Below are 15,405 nucleotides of genomic sequence, written 5' to 3' on the forward strand. Positions count from 1 at the left end.
TATTTTGAATATAATTGGCACACCAATTATATTTTTCATATAATAGGCCGACTATCTTGGCAGTGGTATTCTGCTGCTGGCTGAGAGCATTTCAACAGAGTCAAGTCATGCAATTAAAATGGTTTCCATTTTAAAGAGTTAAGGTGCACTGGCTTTTTGCCAGTAATGATTTCAACATTTAGATGGTGCGCGTGTGTGTGTGTGTGTGTGTGTGCATGTGCATCATGTATGGATTTGCCCAGATGCCAGTTATAAGCCAATTAAAGTTTTTAAGCTCTGTTGCTTCTCTGGCCAGACAAGGTAAGGGTAGAGAGGTACCGCAGCCTCACTGCACCACTTTGCTGTGATGTGCCAAGGTGTGTGTTCTGTGTGTGTCTGTGTGTGTGTGTGTGCGTGTGTGTGGTGGATATGTGTAGCCAGGCAAAGCGCCCTGTCCACAGGGTCAAAGGAGAGGGCAACGCAGCTGAATAAAGAAGAATAATAACCTTTGTTTCCAGTTGGGAGTGGTAGGAAGAAACAGAGAACATGACTGTGCATGTAAGCAACATGTAGAGGGAGGAAAAGAGTGTACAGTGAGGGAAGGATGCATTTGTTGTTGAAGGGCTGCAAGGAAAAATCAAAATGAGAAAAAGAGTGAAGATGAGAAAGAGGAGTTTTGAGAGGTATGGGCGTGTCCCTTAACTCCGCTGGTTCCACTTGTGTCTCTCTTACTTGGGGGTATCTCCTTCCTCTGTGACACTGCATCAGCATCACCACAACTCCCTGTCCCCCTCCTCTCTGTCTACCTCTTTCTCTGTGTTTCTCTACCCCTCCCTTCTCCTCTCTCCTCCTCTTCCTCACACGTACGCTCTCACACCGGGGATGCCTGAATCGGTGGAAGTCCTGATCAGAGCCGTCAGAGTCCCTGCTCTGCCTGGCAGGTCTGTGCGCAGCTAAAACGCCGTCCAGCCCAGCTCTGGAAATACTGAAGAGCTCATCATGAGGAGGTGAAGCCCTGCCTCTCTGGAGGCACACAGGAAGAGGATTCACTCCTGCCTGTGGACATTTGCCAGCAGTGGTGAAGACAGGGATGCTTCTACTTTATGAAGACAGGCGTATGATGACAGTGAAAGCTATCAGCTGAGGCGTTTGAGGATTATAAAGCTTCAGATTCAGATCTTGTGTGTTTAAATCATTTTTTGGCAAAATGAAGTGAGGAGGAGGCGAACACTGAAAGCTTTGTTAGATTTTGTCCGTATTCTCAACATCACAGTAAAATGGGTCTATTCATTTTCCCACCATGCACAAAGGAAGTAGAGGCTGAAGTCAGGCTCAAAGTACATGATGCATTTCAACAGGGAAGAGTTTTTCTCGGCTGTTAACAGGAGTTAATTAATTCTTTTACCAAGACTGAGAGACCATTGCGCCATCCACCCAACCATCTAGACCATATGGACCTACGAGGGACCCGCGGGTCGATGGGTGGCCAGGACCTGAGGAGTCAGGGGTTAGGGTTCAGCGTCCCAGCCGCCGGGATGCCAGTCAGCTCCATAATAACAGCAGTGCGGCAGCAGGACTACTCAGCCAGCGTCTGGCTTCGCAGGAGGGACAAACTGGAACATGTAAGTTCTGAATACCGAGCTGGGGTCAAACCAAAACGTATTTTTGTCACATACAAAATCTCACATTCATGCATTTTTCTAGCTAACTATAGTGTATGTATGTGAGAATAGAGTGTCTGCACTAAAATATGATAATATCTGAGAGGAAATTTGTTCTGGTGACTCTGTTGTTTGAATACTGGACCTAAGGTTGTATTGGTATTAGAAGAGGGAGGGTTGCAGGCTGTGGTTAACATTAGGCGAAACGTGGGGTCGACTCTCAGTAGCTCTGACAAATTAGAATTGTAAGTCTTCATTTTATTCTTTTCTAGACAAAAGGATTTCTCAGTTAATTGACAAAATAAAAAGTTGGAGGTTTGGAGTTTATTTGGTGCATTCCATTGAACCTATGTTAAGGATCTTCAACTGTGAGCCCTTGTTTCAATGAGATAAACACTGTTCTTCCAAGTTTTGCATGTTGTTGGAGATTTCAGCTTTAAACTCTGCACTTGAAATTGTGGCTGTTCTTATGCGCCTTTGTGATATTCACTTTTGTTTTCTATTACAAAGTAGTTGTAAGAAGACTTGCCGGCTGCAGGTAAACATTATCAGCATTCTACAGAGAGCTTCAAGATGTAGAGATTTAGCGTCGGGGAAAGGAATGGAAAAGGTGTGCGTTGAATATTTGATGTTGGAGGGGAACAGTGCCACGTTCAGAGAGCTGCTTTCCAAGCCTGTCTGCATAACCAACTAGGATGATGAATCAGCCCGTCCCCTTTCTGCAGACCTGCACACACACACACACACACACTGCACACAGCCACATGCAAGCACACACATATTGTAAGTGTGTTTTTGCAGACGCCAGGACACACACACAGACAAGCTATTTTTCTGACAAGCCTGCAGCAGATGAGGATTTTTTGCAGTTTAACTCCAAACCAAACCCCAGACACACACACAACTGGTGGGTGATATGACTTAAAATGTATTTCATGGTATTTTTGTTTTGTTTTTCACAGTGGCAGTGTTATATCATAGTATTTAAAAAAGGGGGATACTCAAAACATGATTCTGCTTCTTTTCACTCTAATAGGAATGTAAGGGAACATATCTTAAGAAAGAAAATGATTAGAATAATGTTTGTGTTTATTGGCTTCAAAAAGGCATGAAAATGGGACTAACCTGCCCCATTATGTAGGTTAATTAGTCAATGTAATGTGACTCATTCTCTAGGTTAGGGGTAGGGTTAGCATTTCAACAGCATTTATTGTGCTATTATATAAGTACAATGTACCACAGGGCACGTCTATCAAGCACATTCAGATATAACAGTGACAGACACACATACCGTCTCAGCACGCAGCACAGGAGGCTTTCCTGGAACAACAAAACCAGCTGAGCTTGTATTGCAGTATGAAGTGTGGAGATAATGTTAGCTCTGGCTATATGAGGTCACACAAAAAGCTACGCGATAAAGCAGTTTCCCACATGCAAGCCAGTGCATGGGTCTACTATAGCTGCTACTAGCCACATTATCTACGTGCTAATGCGAAATTCAACAGGTCAATCAACAAAATAAACAGCAAAGCAACATAAAAATGGCACAACTTACAAGTTCTAAGTTTGATGTTGCTTTCGATCCATCCTTGAGCTTCTGTTTTGGAGTGAATCCTGCTTTGTATCAGCCCCCAAAGCCATCTGAAGTAAAAAAATTAGCACACTCATATAGACTCAGAGTATTCCAGTTGTTGATGTTGTGGCGACATTTCCATCAAGTTAATCCACTCCACTTCCTCAGATGTTGGGAGTAAAAATTGACATGTGTTGCTGAAAATCGTAGTTACTAGATGTAACTCCAGTTCTATGAGTATGTGCGAAGCCGTCTACCTGCTTTAATGCAGCCACAGTAAAGCACATTATTTTTGCTATAGCATGGTAATGATGGTATTGCAAAGCCCCTGTCGTGACAGGACGTGGCACCGATGATGGTGATGAAACTGTTACACCGCCCACCTCTAACACTCACACACAGACTATGTAATATTTAGTATGAAGTGCAAAATCTACAGTCTCTCTGCAGTTACTTAACAACACTGATATTGGTTTTGCTATTTAGTCTGTGTCTTCTTAAAAGTAACATTCTAGTCACATCTGATGCCCTGGATGTGTCAGTAACATCCGACTGATTAGATTTGTCTTTAAGTAGGAGGAGAATGAGGTGGAAGTTGGATACAGAGAGCTTCAGGCACATTGAGTACAAGTGTCAACGCTGTGTGATTCAAGTCACAAGTTCTGCATCAACTTGTCAAACTCTGAGTCAGTCATGAGTCTCAGGAAATCCTCAACTGAAGGACCAACCAACAGCATTGACACCAATTATCTGGAGGTGAAAATTAATCTAGTTAAAAAACAAACTTGTAGGGAAAATAACTTTTACTCAAGTCAAACATGTCACCCTCTCTGGCTTACAGGTCAAGGACGAGAATCTGAATTATTTATGCATCAATTAATAAAATATGTTGCTTGGATCACCAAAGAACAATGCAAGGAGTTGCTGTAACAACCATGACAGCTCATTTTGCTCAAAAGGAGCGGAACTATTGACAGACATTGACTGACAAGGAGATACGCTAATCAGCTCAAGCCTCCCTTACGGGCCCTTGGCAGGGAGTGATTATGGGATGTCCCCAGGCACAACTTGACAGTTGTGAGAGAAACATGGTGAAAATCTTTTGTCAATCAAAAAACAGTGCTAGATATGCTGGAAATGTTGGACCAAAATACCACAGTGTGACTGCTGCTGCAACAAATGTTTTCCAAACTAACCAATCTGAGCTGCTTTAAAGGGTTTTAATCACACCATCACATCAGAAACACCTAAAAATCAACTTGACCCATCTCACTTAGTGTGGCACAAGATCACAGTGTGAACGTGCGAGACTGTTGGTCTACAGCTGGCATGTAGATGGGACATGCTGACGCTAGTAGCTAGTCATGTGTGTTTTCTTTTACTCATCTCTGTTTGTGTAATGTGAACCTGTGCTGGCTGATTCATTGCCGCTCATGTGCACTGTGGTTAGTGAGGCTCCTTTCGTAAAGCTATGTAAATGCATCCACATGGATTTTACACCATCATGTGGTTAACGGCTGTATGGATACTCCATTATTTCATGTTAGCATTGTTCTCTTCTTTGTTATCCCTGATGAGAGCTTTTACTTCACCCGCTTGGTTTCAAATGCACTTTGCACTGAGGTAAGGAAATTACCATTTCAAGCTTCTATTGTGGCAATTACTGGATCCAAAGCGTGTTCTCTGCGCTCCTAAGACTGATTTAAAGAAGGCGAGGCAGCAGCTTACAGCTAGGCTGGGAGGCCGAGTCTGGATCAAAGACGGTGAAGTGTCCCAGATGACTTTTAAGGGTTGGCAGCCCAGAGTGGAGCTTGCTCCCCTCGCTGATTGCATTTTCAATTTCATGGTGACCTGATGTATAGAGTCAGGTCTGTGGTGATAGTGGGCAAACTATATAGGGCCTTGATTTTTTTCTCTCCTGGACTCCTCTCCTGGTTTATTTCATTCTCATCTCATGCTGTTGGAGACTGAGGATCATGATATTTGGAAGTTTTACTGAGCTCAAACTGAAACAAAAATGATGATTTATTGTTGCAGACTAGCAGTTGTATGAATTAAAAGTCTGGTTAAAATTCAGCAGGAAAACTCTGAATTTTGTCATTCCTGTCTAACTTTCAGTGTGTTTCCTGACAATTCTTTACTATCAGCTATCACATGAAAGTAAAATGACCGACAGAAAATATCTCTCGAATCCAACTGGGATAAGTGCGCAACAGATACATAAAGCAAAGCTTTGATTTAGAGAATAAAGACATACATTAAATGCAAAAAGCTTGCAATGAAGTAGGTTAACCCAAATTACAAAAAGATATCTTACCCTTGGTGATAAAGCCATGCAGACTTCTGCCTCCACTCAAGCACAATGGTGGTTAGACTAAGAAGTGGGCAATTAGGATAAAATCCTCTTTCACAGTATACATCATTTTATTTAGCGATGTCAACATCACAATATGGGAAATGGAATTTATGGGAACTCAATTGAGAAATAGTTCGAGGGTCAAATAACCACATGGGAATATCTCTAAAGACTCACCAAATGCAACGACAGATTCACAGACATTAACCTTTTGATAAAAACACAGTGGTGAGTTTATAGGCAGAGTTCAGCTCTGCTACACGTCTGCTCCCGAGATGGTCTTACTAGACAGCAGCATTAATAAGGCTCTGGTTTCTTCTTGGAGTAACCAGCCTTTATCAAAGGGATTTGCAGGGCTTAAATGAGACGATAGAAAATCTTTTTCTGTGGACTTTTCCTACAAGCTGAACAAAGCTGTGCTCTTCATCCCCATTATCTGATGAAGACCTTGGGCTTTTGTCTCCACTTTCAAAGCTGCACTTTTTTTTTTAGTTAAAAATGGACATGTTTCCAGACTCTTGTATGCCTTTCATTTTTAATTGGCCGGTTTTATCTGACAGTTATTCAGCAGGAGGAAATACTCACCTTCAGCTTTGTGCTTCTAACAGTCCAGCTCAGGCGCAAAGCTGCTTCTGCATTATTATTAGGCTGTTAGACGGCTTTGATCTTTCAATAAGACGTTTCAGTGTCAGCGTTTGCTCTTAGACATTAAAAAATACATCACTTTCTCCTGTCATGCAGACACTTATCTGTTGCATTGAGATGGTTTCTTTGAAGAGTGTGATTGGTTTACTAAGGGTGTTTTCTCTCACCCATTAGACAGGATACTCGCGCTGTGTGGTCGATGGAAGACAGTCAGTGAGAGGAAGCCGGTAAAATGAAAGAGGACGCTCTGCAGTGCCTGCAGGGGCTGATTAAAGTAAGGCGAGGTTTGACATGTTAGGATTTTTTCCCTACCCAAGTTTCAAGGGTCCTTTTGCAGGAAGTGAGGCCAGGAGAGAGAGATGCCTTGATTTCTGTGAGAGGGATATGTTGCTGGTGTGAATGCCATTAGAATTTATAGTCAGAAAAAAAAATCTAGATTTATGTCAGTGCCTTTGCCCAGAAGCGAATCGCCCAACATACTTATATTCATCATTGTGTTCAATAGCGGGTACCAATTAAATTGATGTTTGGGGTATTTGGCTCGCTCTTTGACAGCTTGGCTCACATTCAGCTTCGCTCCACTTCAGCGGCACTGCAACGCTGTTTAAGGTTTCTGGCTTTAATTAAAGTTTTCCTGCCTCCCGCCTCTTTGCTGCAAAAAACAGGTGTGATGCTGTAACTGCTGAGCACGTCAAATTGATAATTCACTCTCTGATCATCTGCACAGTTGTCCCAGCTGGGCCAAATCGCCAAATCAATCGCATGGATCCATCATTCATACTGCTTTTCAGTCAGCTCGCGGTTATCTAATTGCCACCCACTGCTGCTCGTAAGACATGATCATCTATGAATCACTGTGTTTTGGTCTCTCTTGCTGGAATCAGTTCAGGCATAAATGCATCTGCAGTGAAGAAGTGACTTGGTCAGAGAATATGACACACTGACATACGGTGCTCAGATCTTTTCCAAAAGCAATGCCACAATTACGAGTAAGAGTTGAAGTTTCCGTAAGAAATACATCTCTGTCCATGTCAGAGGTTCCAGTCATGGGTGTACAGCCTGACCAGGATGGGGCTGAGCACACAGAACTGGGGGGCTCCGCTGTTCAGAACTAGAGTGGAGGAGGTGTGACCACCAATCCGAACTGTCTGTTTGTGAGGAATCCGATATCCAGTTGCAGAGTGGTACTCCAGCCCAGAGTGCTAAGTTTGCCAGTTTCATGGGGGAGATGGTGTTGAATGCTGCTCTGAAATCATTCTGATGGAGGTGTTGTTATTTGCAAGGTGTGTGAAGACTGAGTGGAGGGCAGTGGAGATGGCATCCTCTGTGGATCTGTTGGTTCAAACTGGTGAGGGTCCAGGCTGGCCGGGATGTTGTTTTGATGTGCTGGAGAACCAGTTTCTCCAGTTTTAACACACTATAATGCAGTTGTACACAGTGACAAGGACATCTGTAAGTGTTCATGAATGTTCAGTTTTTGTCAACGATTGTAATTTTTCCTAAGAAGACTATATTGGCATTCATATATTGTCTTTTTGTTTAGACACTACATCATGTGTTTCATTTAAATAAGATAAATATAGTGGAGTGCACCTCAAACCTGTAGTAAAGTACTGTTTACTGTCCTCCACTGCACATAAAATAAAAACAGGAGAAGGAGTTAATGAATTATTACATTATTGATCAAGCGCAGCAGGTTAGTTGCTGTTTGTTGTCATGGTGACACGATGATGGCTGACAGTAAACTGAGTGGCTCTTATTTGTTTATTTAAATTCAGATTAGAAGGTGTTGCTGTTAATCAAGTTATCCACAGAGGCTTTAAAGATGACAATTCACTTTATAATGTGAAGTGTATAAGCGATTGTTCAATGTGCTGTGATTGGATTTATGCCATTCAGAGCTTAAGAACAGTAGAGGGAGCTATTGCCTAATGTGAAACAACATTTAAGCGTCCCTCGTGCACAGATCTGACTGTCTGTGTACAGGTGTGTATAATACATACAGTACCATGTCTCTCCAGGATCTGAGGGCTTAAAGTATGCCGCCTGTCAGTTTCCAATATGTGAACTTTAAATCTCCCATGTCTCATTTACTTTAATTGGATGTTTTTCTTCCTGCTCTTTTTCTTTGATGGGTTTTTTTACTGCATGGCGTCTCATACTCCAAACGTGTTATCTCTCTCTTTCTTCACGCACACTCAGCCACATGCCGAGACAGATTAATGGTGAAAATCCACTGGAAGCCATAACCATGCCTTTTCATGAGTTGGACTAATTAGGCAATTAGCTGAAACTCAATAGGGTGAGTCGCTCTCTTTGCAAAAGACAAGTTATTCTGGTTGAAAAAGTGTTAGATGAGCTTGATCGTGGGGTGCTCACTGATTTATGAAATCCATATGTCATCAAAATGTCAGAGGGATTTAAACCTGCCGCAAATATCTGTGTGCTCTACATCTTTTATAAAGCAGCTCGGTCTTACAGCTCAGAAGTTGAATTTCGTGTTGCCATTTAATAATCCAATTTCATATTCCCTTCAGCCCTCGCCAGTAACTTGATTTGTAGAAATGTTTTGTATTGATTTTCACAGGCAAACAGTTAGTTGAAATGTTGGACACTCTCACTGTTCAGACATTTTCAATAAAGCAGATGAGGGAGAGCTGCAGAGTGTGCATTACAGTGCAGTATGTTTGTATGTGCTGGGAGGGATCTTTTCATGCTTTATCACTTGATGCCTTTATTCCAGAGTCTTCTCTTCAACATCTCTGTGTATCTGCTTTCAGAGTGTGTGTGCTGACTGTGTGATGATTAATGAAAAGACACTCGTTGGTTCTGAGCTGTCAGATCAGAGAGGCCGTATGGTGTGGGATTACTTCCTGTCCACAGGGCACAACATACACAATATATCTGATGTTTTAAATCAACTATCATAGATATTCAGGTGATGCTTTGGCTAATATTTCTTGTCACCATAACAACTGACTGCAGGTGCAACCAGCCAAATTCATCTGCTTAGTAATTGAGAAGATGTTCAAATCATGCAGATGTGCAGGTTAACGTATCTTTGGTTTATTAGACACCTCGGTGGTAGATTTAAAGAAATAGGTTGATGCTTTGGGAAATATGCATATTCACTTTAGAACTATTTCTTAGTCAAGGCTAGCTGTTTCCCCCTGCCTCTATGCTAAGCTAAGCTATTTTATATATACACTGTATATAAATAAAACATCAAATTGCACAGTCTGATTCCTCTGATGCATTTTTTATGTTTAATACTGAGAAGAAAATATGATATGAACAACAAGGTAAGAGTTGTTGATATAGCCTTGAACACATTATTCTTTAGGTTGGTTTTGAGTTTGTGACAGAGCTAACAAGGAAGACAGACAGAATAGAGACACATTTTCTAAGCTGCAACGCAACTATGTGTTGAGGACAGTGCTTTTGGTGACGAATCAGTGAGCCATACTGGATGTTAAAGTACAGTCAGCACTTCAGCAGTGTTGAGCAGCTGTCAGGAAGCCATTATCAGCTGATGGGTAGTCGTCATAGAGTGTGCAAAATGATTCATTTTATGGTTGGTAATGGAAAAGTCAAACACAAACCACTGGACCATAAAAAACATATTTTAATGTTCACTAAATGTCTTCAGTAACAAACCAGTGGTTGTTGTACTGTAGGTATCACACTGTGATGTACAGTGCACATCTAATAGATGTGTCCTTTGTCACAAGGGGCAAACCATCTACTGCAAATGGTTCTTGCAGCTTGATGACCCATGAAACGCTGTGATAAGCGGGCCTTCGGTGCAGTGTCGGCTGCAGGAAAGATTTAAATCTGCACCAGAGAGAGATGTCACAGCCAACCTTGAAGCATTCTTTCCTGTTCTAACTTTTTCTAGTCTGCAAGGTGGTCATCCAGGGTTATGATATAAAATCAGATATGCATATAGTGTGTGAGCTAGCATCCAGTTATGTGACATAAGTTTCACTGTGAACTAGACAACCAGATGCAAAAAAGTCAGCTAAAGGTTAAGTTCAGTATGTAAGGTGATGTAAACTTGAACTGAGTCTATGGTAATCAGGTAATATAAGCATATTAATTCCATTCCAACATTATAGAAATGCTCACTCTCCACTCACCATTTGTTTTGTTCAGAGAATGGATCTACTGACAGTACTTCCTCAAACTATGTCTCTGTTGGTTTCCTCCAATCAATGGGCATCTGACGTTCTTTCAACCTTGATGTGATGTGCACGAAAAAGTGTCCAACTTTCAAACTTGTGCATCTGTCCCATCACTCCAATTAGAGTCTGAATCTTTTCATCCTGCAGTGAGATGATTTTAAAACCACAGTGCATTTAAAATCACCATATGGTGCAGATCAATGTTCTTTTTATACAAAGGGGGGGAATCGCATCAAGCAGCCTGACGTTTGTTTGTGGTGCACTCTTTTCCAGTCTGTCACTCTTACTGACAGTAAATCCCACTGGAACTGTGCAGCTGCTGCTTGTGGCACACACACACACAAACACACAGACACAGTTATGTTTCCATCACTTCAGAGGATATTACATTGACTTACACTCATTTCCTGGCGATTTACCCTAACCAAGTGTTCACCCTAAAATTTTCTGATTTCCTTTTGTCCCCAAAAGTCATCACGATGCGACCGTGTAAACAGATTTATGTCCCCACAACCTCAGTAATACATGTCCCCCAACACACACACACACACACACACACACACACACAGAGTTGTTTGTCATCCACATCAGTTGTGAAAATCAGATGGATTTAAACATAATGGTATGAATATTTAATGAGCCCCTGCTGTTTCCTCTCTTTGTGAAGTAATTCCTCTGTTTTGTTTCAGCTTAAGCTGAAAATGATAAAAAAAAAAAAAAAAAAAAGGTTTATAACCTTGGTTATTGTGCGCAACCTGTTGGCTACATTGATAGTTTAACCCTGTGAGCTAACATCATGCTCCAAATGAACACTGCACCCAGAACACAGACACACAAAACCAGCATATCCTCAATATACAGACTCGCTTCTTAGCTGCTGGATAGGTATTGGTTCTACCTTTGTACCTTTGTATTTTACTTGATTTTTACTGATTCTATGTAATCTATTTTTTATCTATATTTTATTATTTTATGCCGTGATTTGGTGCTCTATCCTTATTTTTATTTTCATCCATATTGTCATTATCAAGTGGGTTTTATTCTCCATCTCATTTTACATTCATTCTTTATTTGTTTTTGTGCCATTCTGATTTTTTATTTATTTTTTTATTTTTTATTTTTATTGTTTTGTCTGGAAAAGACATTTTCCATCAAAATCAACAGTGCAATAGTACAAAAATTGTAATTACCACAGTCCTTTACCTGTTTATGCAACCATTTACAGGAAGGCAAATCGAGTCAACAAAAGACACAGTTTGTGTGATAAGGGACAGTCCTTCTGATCCATCGTGAGCGTCCATTGTCACTTTCCGAAGAACATGTCCTTGTATATTCCACAAAATGTGAACAGTTAAGCACCTTTACACACATTAAACTCTCTCTTCAACCCATTTGCTTACAGCCTGCGTATTTGCGGTTTATGCATCAACATATTGTCCCATTCTGATTTTTCTATGTAAAACACTCACTTGGTGCACATTTCTTGTAAAGCACTTTGAGCTATACAAATGCTATACAAAAAAGGTTATTATTATAATTTATGTCAAGTATGCCATTACAGCGCAATGCACCCTGAAAATGATGGTAAACCTGTGTGTGGTGGAGGTTCCTCTTTTTGTTTTTGCCCATGGCCCTCAGAGAGTCCATGCCAGTGTTCTAAATGGTGGGATGAGACATTCTGGAGAAAACCTGTTGATATTTCCATCTCTCCTTCTTCACAATGAGATCACATGTTAGCATGCCAGATTTACTGCCCCCATCTCTTTCCCCGTCTCCCCTCCCGCCCCCCTCGTCCCGTGTACGAGCACCAACGCCACCTGTTGCTGACTGGCTTGAATAGTGTTGTGTGGCTCAGTCCGAGTCGTTTTGTTTGTTTCCCACTGTGCACAAAAACCGCACACACACACACACACACACACAAACACACACACACAGCACGGACAGCTAGCAGACTGTGAGACTTTCTCCACAATGACTCACCCCACCTTTAATATGAAATGGAAATTATGATATGTTCAGGACTCCAACCCTTCAAAGAGATGGACGGGTAGATGGTCACGAGCACAGTGGGTGTAGGAGGAAGCTGACCTGGTTGGTTGTAATTTTAACAACCTAAGAATTCAACCACATTTATTTATCTAACTGTTATAGCAGACAGTTCTGGAGCTTCACTGCTTCAATTACCAAAAAAAGGTAAAGATGTGGAATTGAACACTGCACAAAAGCATACACATAAAAATACATCGGCATGCTATGACTCTGACCAGAGGGAGGCAGCAGCTCCACCCTTCATGAAGCCCAGCATCTGACGGCTCCCCACCACCTGCCTGAGGACATGGCAAAGGAACGCTGGTGCTCATACCTGAAGACTGGCTGTGAAATGACCTGAGCCGCCAGTTGTGTTCACACACACAAACACACACACACACACACACACACACACAGCAATGCCAAGTCAGCTAGAAACTCAAAACAGTAACAAAAACTCTCCAACTTTTGCAGATGGATGGCAGAGATGAGTGCATCAGTGACGCCTCTGACAAATACAAACACCAGTTTTGTTTCTTCGGTGTGTCGACAAACTTACACTTCCTACACTCGCAAACGTCAGAATGTCTTTCGTACAACAGGAATCGCATCAAATCTATCGTATCAGCCAAAGATCTGTGTTCATACTGTGTATCTCACCAATAGGCACTACGGTGAGAGGTCCAGCTTTCTGTAGAAGTCTGCATGACGACTTTCTTGTGTCTTCAATGTTTTTTGCTACTGTAATGACCCAGTATCACCTCAGGGTTGAAAACCCCTCTGATGTAGAGCACAAAGACACACACTCACACACACACACACAGAAAGACAGCGAGACAGAGAGAAATATGGCTGAACTGAATCAGCCTCAGAGAAGTGATTGACTATTGATCTACAGCTTGAATTGATCCCCCAGGGATTCTAAAGAGCCCTGTAGATATATATTATACATTAGGTAATCATGTACGAGAACAATGCTTTAGGAATGGATGATTTCGATGACCGTTCTTGTCACCTTCTGTTAAAATAAACAAGAGGGAATACAGAGGAGCAGCTCCGCTAACTGACGAGCACAACAATCTTACACTTGAGCTAAAGGTCATCCTTGTGGTCTTGCAAGTGATTTGTGAAAGGTGGCAGAGTAAAGTGTGTGTTGGCTTAATGGTGTTTGTTTATGGGCATTTATTGCCAATGCAGTAAAGTTGTACTGAGCAAGAGGGCGGTAAGCTGCAGGTGGATGCTCCATAAAAGACGATGTATTCATAAGGGCTTTAACGATGACAAAAACTACCCCCATTATAGCTGCTGCTGGATTCATATAGATCCTGAATGCCATGCACTTTTCTATTAAGTTTGCATTTAAACTAGTGATTTAAACAGTTCTTACAGATGATGACTGACTGGTCTAAAATGTCACACTTTTACTAACGCCCGGGACATGTCAGAGTTTAGAGTTGCATTTTCACGCTTCACTCTTCTCTTCTCTTCTCTTCTCTTCTCTTCTCTTCTCTTCTCCTTGCAGTGTAATAGCACCCTCTGTTGGCCATTCTGTGTCAGTACACAGCTGCAGGGCACACTGACTTTCAAAGATTTACTCTCCTTTCTTTGCATGTGATCAGGAGCTGCATTGCATTTCAGTGTGCTGCCATTGCTTATCAAAACACAGGAAGTTAACCCCAAAATATTACTTTACAATTATACAAGAATCCCTATTGAACACCGCGTAGCATCTTTTTCTGAACCCTACAGCTTTCTATCTGATTGGCAAATATGAACAGGAAATAGGGTGCATTAGTGTGTGTGTCCTGAGTTATTACCCACTAATTGCTTACATAGTAAAAAGGGGTGTAGATAAATGGTGATATAAGACTTTGTAATAGTTTATAACAGTGTGCAAGTGTGCATTGTGCTTTTTCCCTGTGCATCAATAAGACATTTTACTCTACATTTATTGCATTTTTTTAGTCAATATCTGAACAAAGTGGACAAGTATTGAAATAGGTGTGTAAAATGTGTGTTTTTAATCACATGGAGATTCATTAAAGAGCATAAGGGCAGGGCAGCTCACTATCATGCACATGAGAGTAGATGAGCAGGATGGGAGAATGGATAGACGGTGAAAAAAAAGAGGAAAGATTTATTCTCTCCTCCCTCCCTCTTTCTGTGTCCGTATGGGAGAACAGAGAAATGTGAGCTTTCTATTAGAGGGAGAGGGTGGGGAGATAGGGGGAGGGAGGGAGAGTTAGAAGGAGGTGGACGAACACACGATACGCTGAGGCGAGAGGAGAGGAGGAAAGTGAGAACGAGAGGAGAAGGGAGGACAGGAAGCAGAGAAGAGAGGAGAGCTAGATGAGAGGAAAAGTGTGAGGAGAGATGGAGGCAGAGAGCATCATGTCAGGATTTAGGTGTGTCCTTTTGTGTTAGTTTTCATTCATATAACACGCAGGAGAGGCTGGGAGGAGCAGCACTTTCCCTCTCCGACACACACACACACACACACACACACACACACACACACGTGCATTTACAAACACCAAGACATACATTTTTGCTGCCGAGAGGGACCGACACCCTTCCCCTCTGACTTCACTGGGAAAGCGGCTGATTTTATAGCCCACACACACACACACACACACACACACACACACACACAGGAAAAAAGCACGTGTTTCAGAGTGGACTAACGACAGAGGGATGCATCATGAAGGTGAGCCTCCTTACTATAAATTTGTTTAGTTTTTCTCTATGAGTGTGTAAGTGTGTGTGTGTGTGTGTGTGTGTGTGTGTGTTGTGTGTGTGTGTGGTGTTACTGGGATCCTGGCAAAAAGCATGTTAATGGATTGGTTTCATTCATTTTTTTTCTGTTTTACTGTCATTATTTTGAGCATCTATCTATCTATTTATCTATCTATCTATCTATCTATCTATCTATCTATCTATCTTCTTCTCTATTGGTCGTGAACTGAGAATAATGTTGCG

The 15,405-nt window shown here is 41.7% G+C and overlaps 1 protein-coding gene across 1 annotated transcript in view; it reads left to right on the forward strand.

Annotated features, from left to right (window-relative positions):
• The first annotated feature begins 1,430 nt into the window (after positions 1-1,430).
• Positions 1,431-15,405, forward strand: part of LOC121614141 (inactive phospholipase D5-like) — a 58,970-nt gene continuing 44,995 nt past the window's right edge. The window contains exon 1 of the mRNA XM_041947931.1: positions 1,431-1,601. Coding sequence (XP_041803865.1) covers positions 1,431-1,601 — 171 coding nt within the window. The remainder of the gene's footprint in view (positions 1,602-15,405) is intronic.

This window comes from Chelmon rostratus, chromosome 11, assembly GCF_017976325.1.
Source record: "Chelmon rostratus isolate fCheRos1 chromosome 11, fCheRos1.pri, whole genome shotgun sequence".
NCBI classification, from domain to species: domain Eukaryota; kingdom Metazoa; phylum Chordata; class Actinopteri; order Chaetodontiformes; family Chaetodontidae; genus Chelmon; species Chelmon rostratus.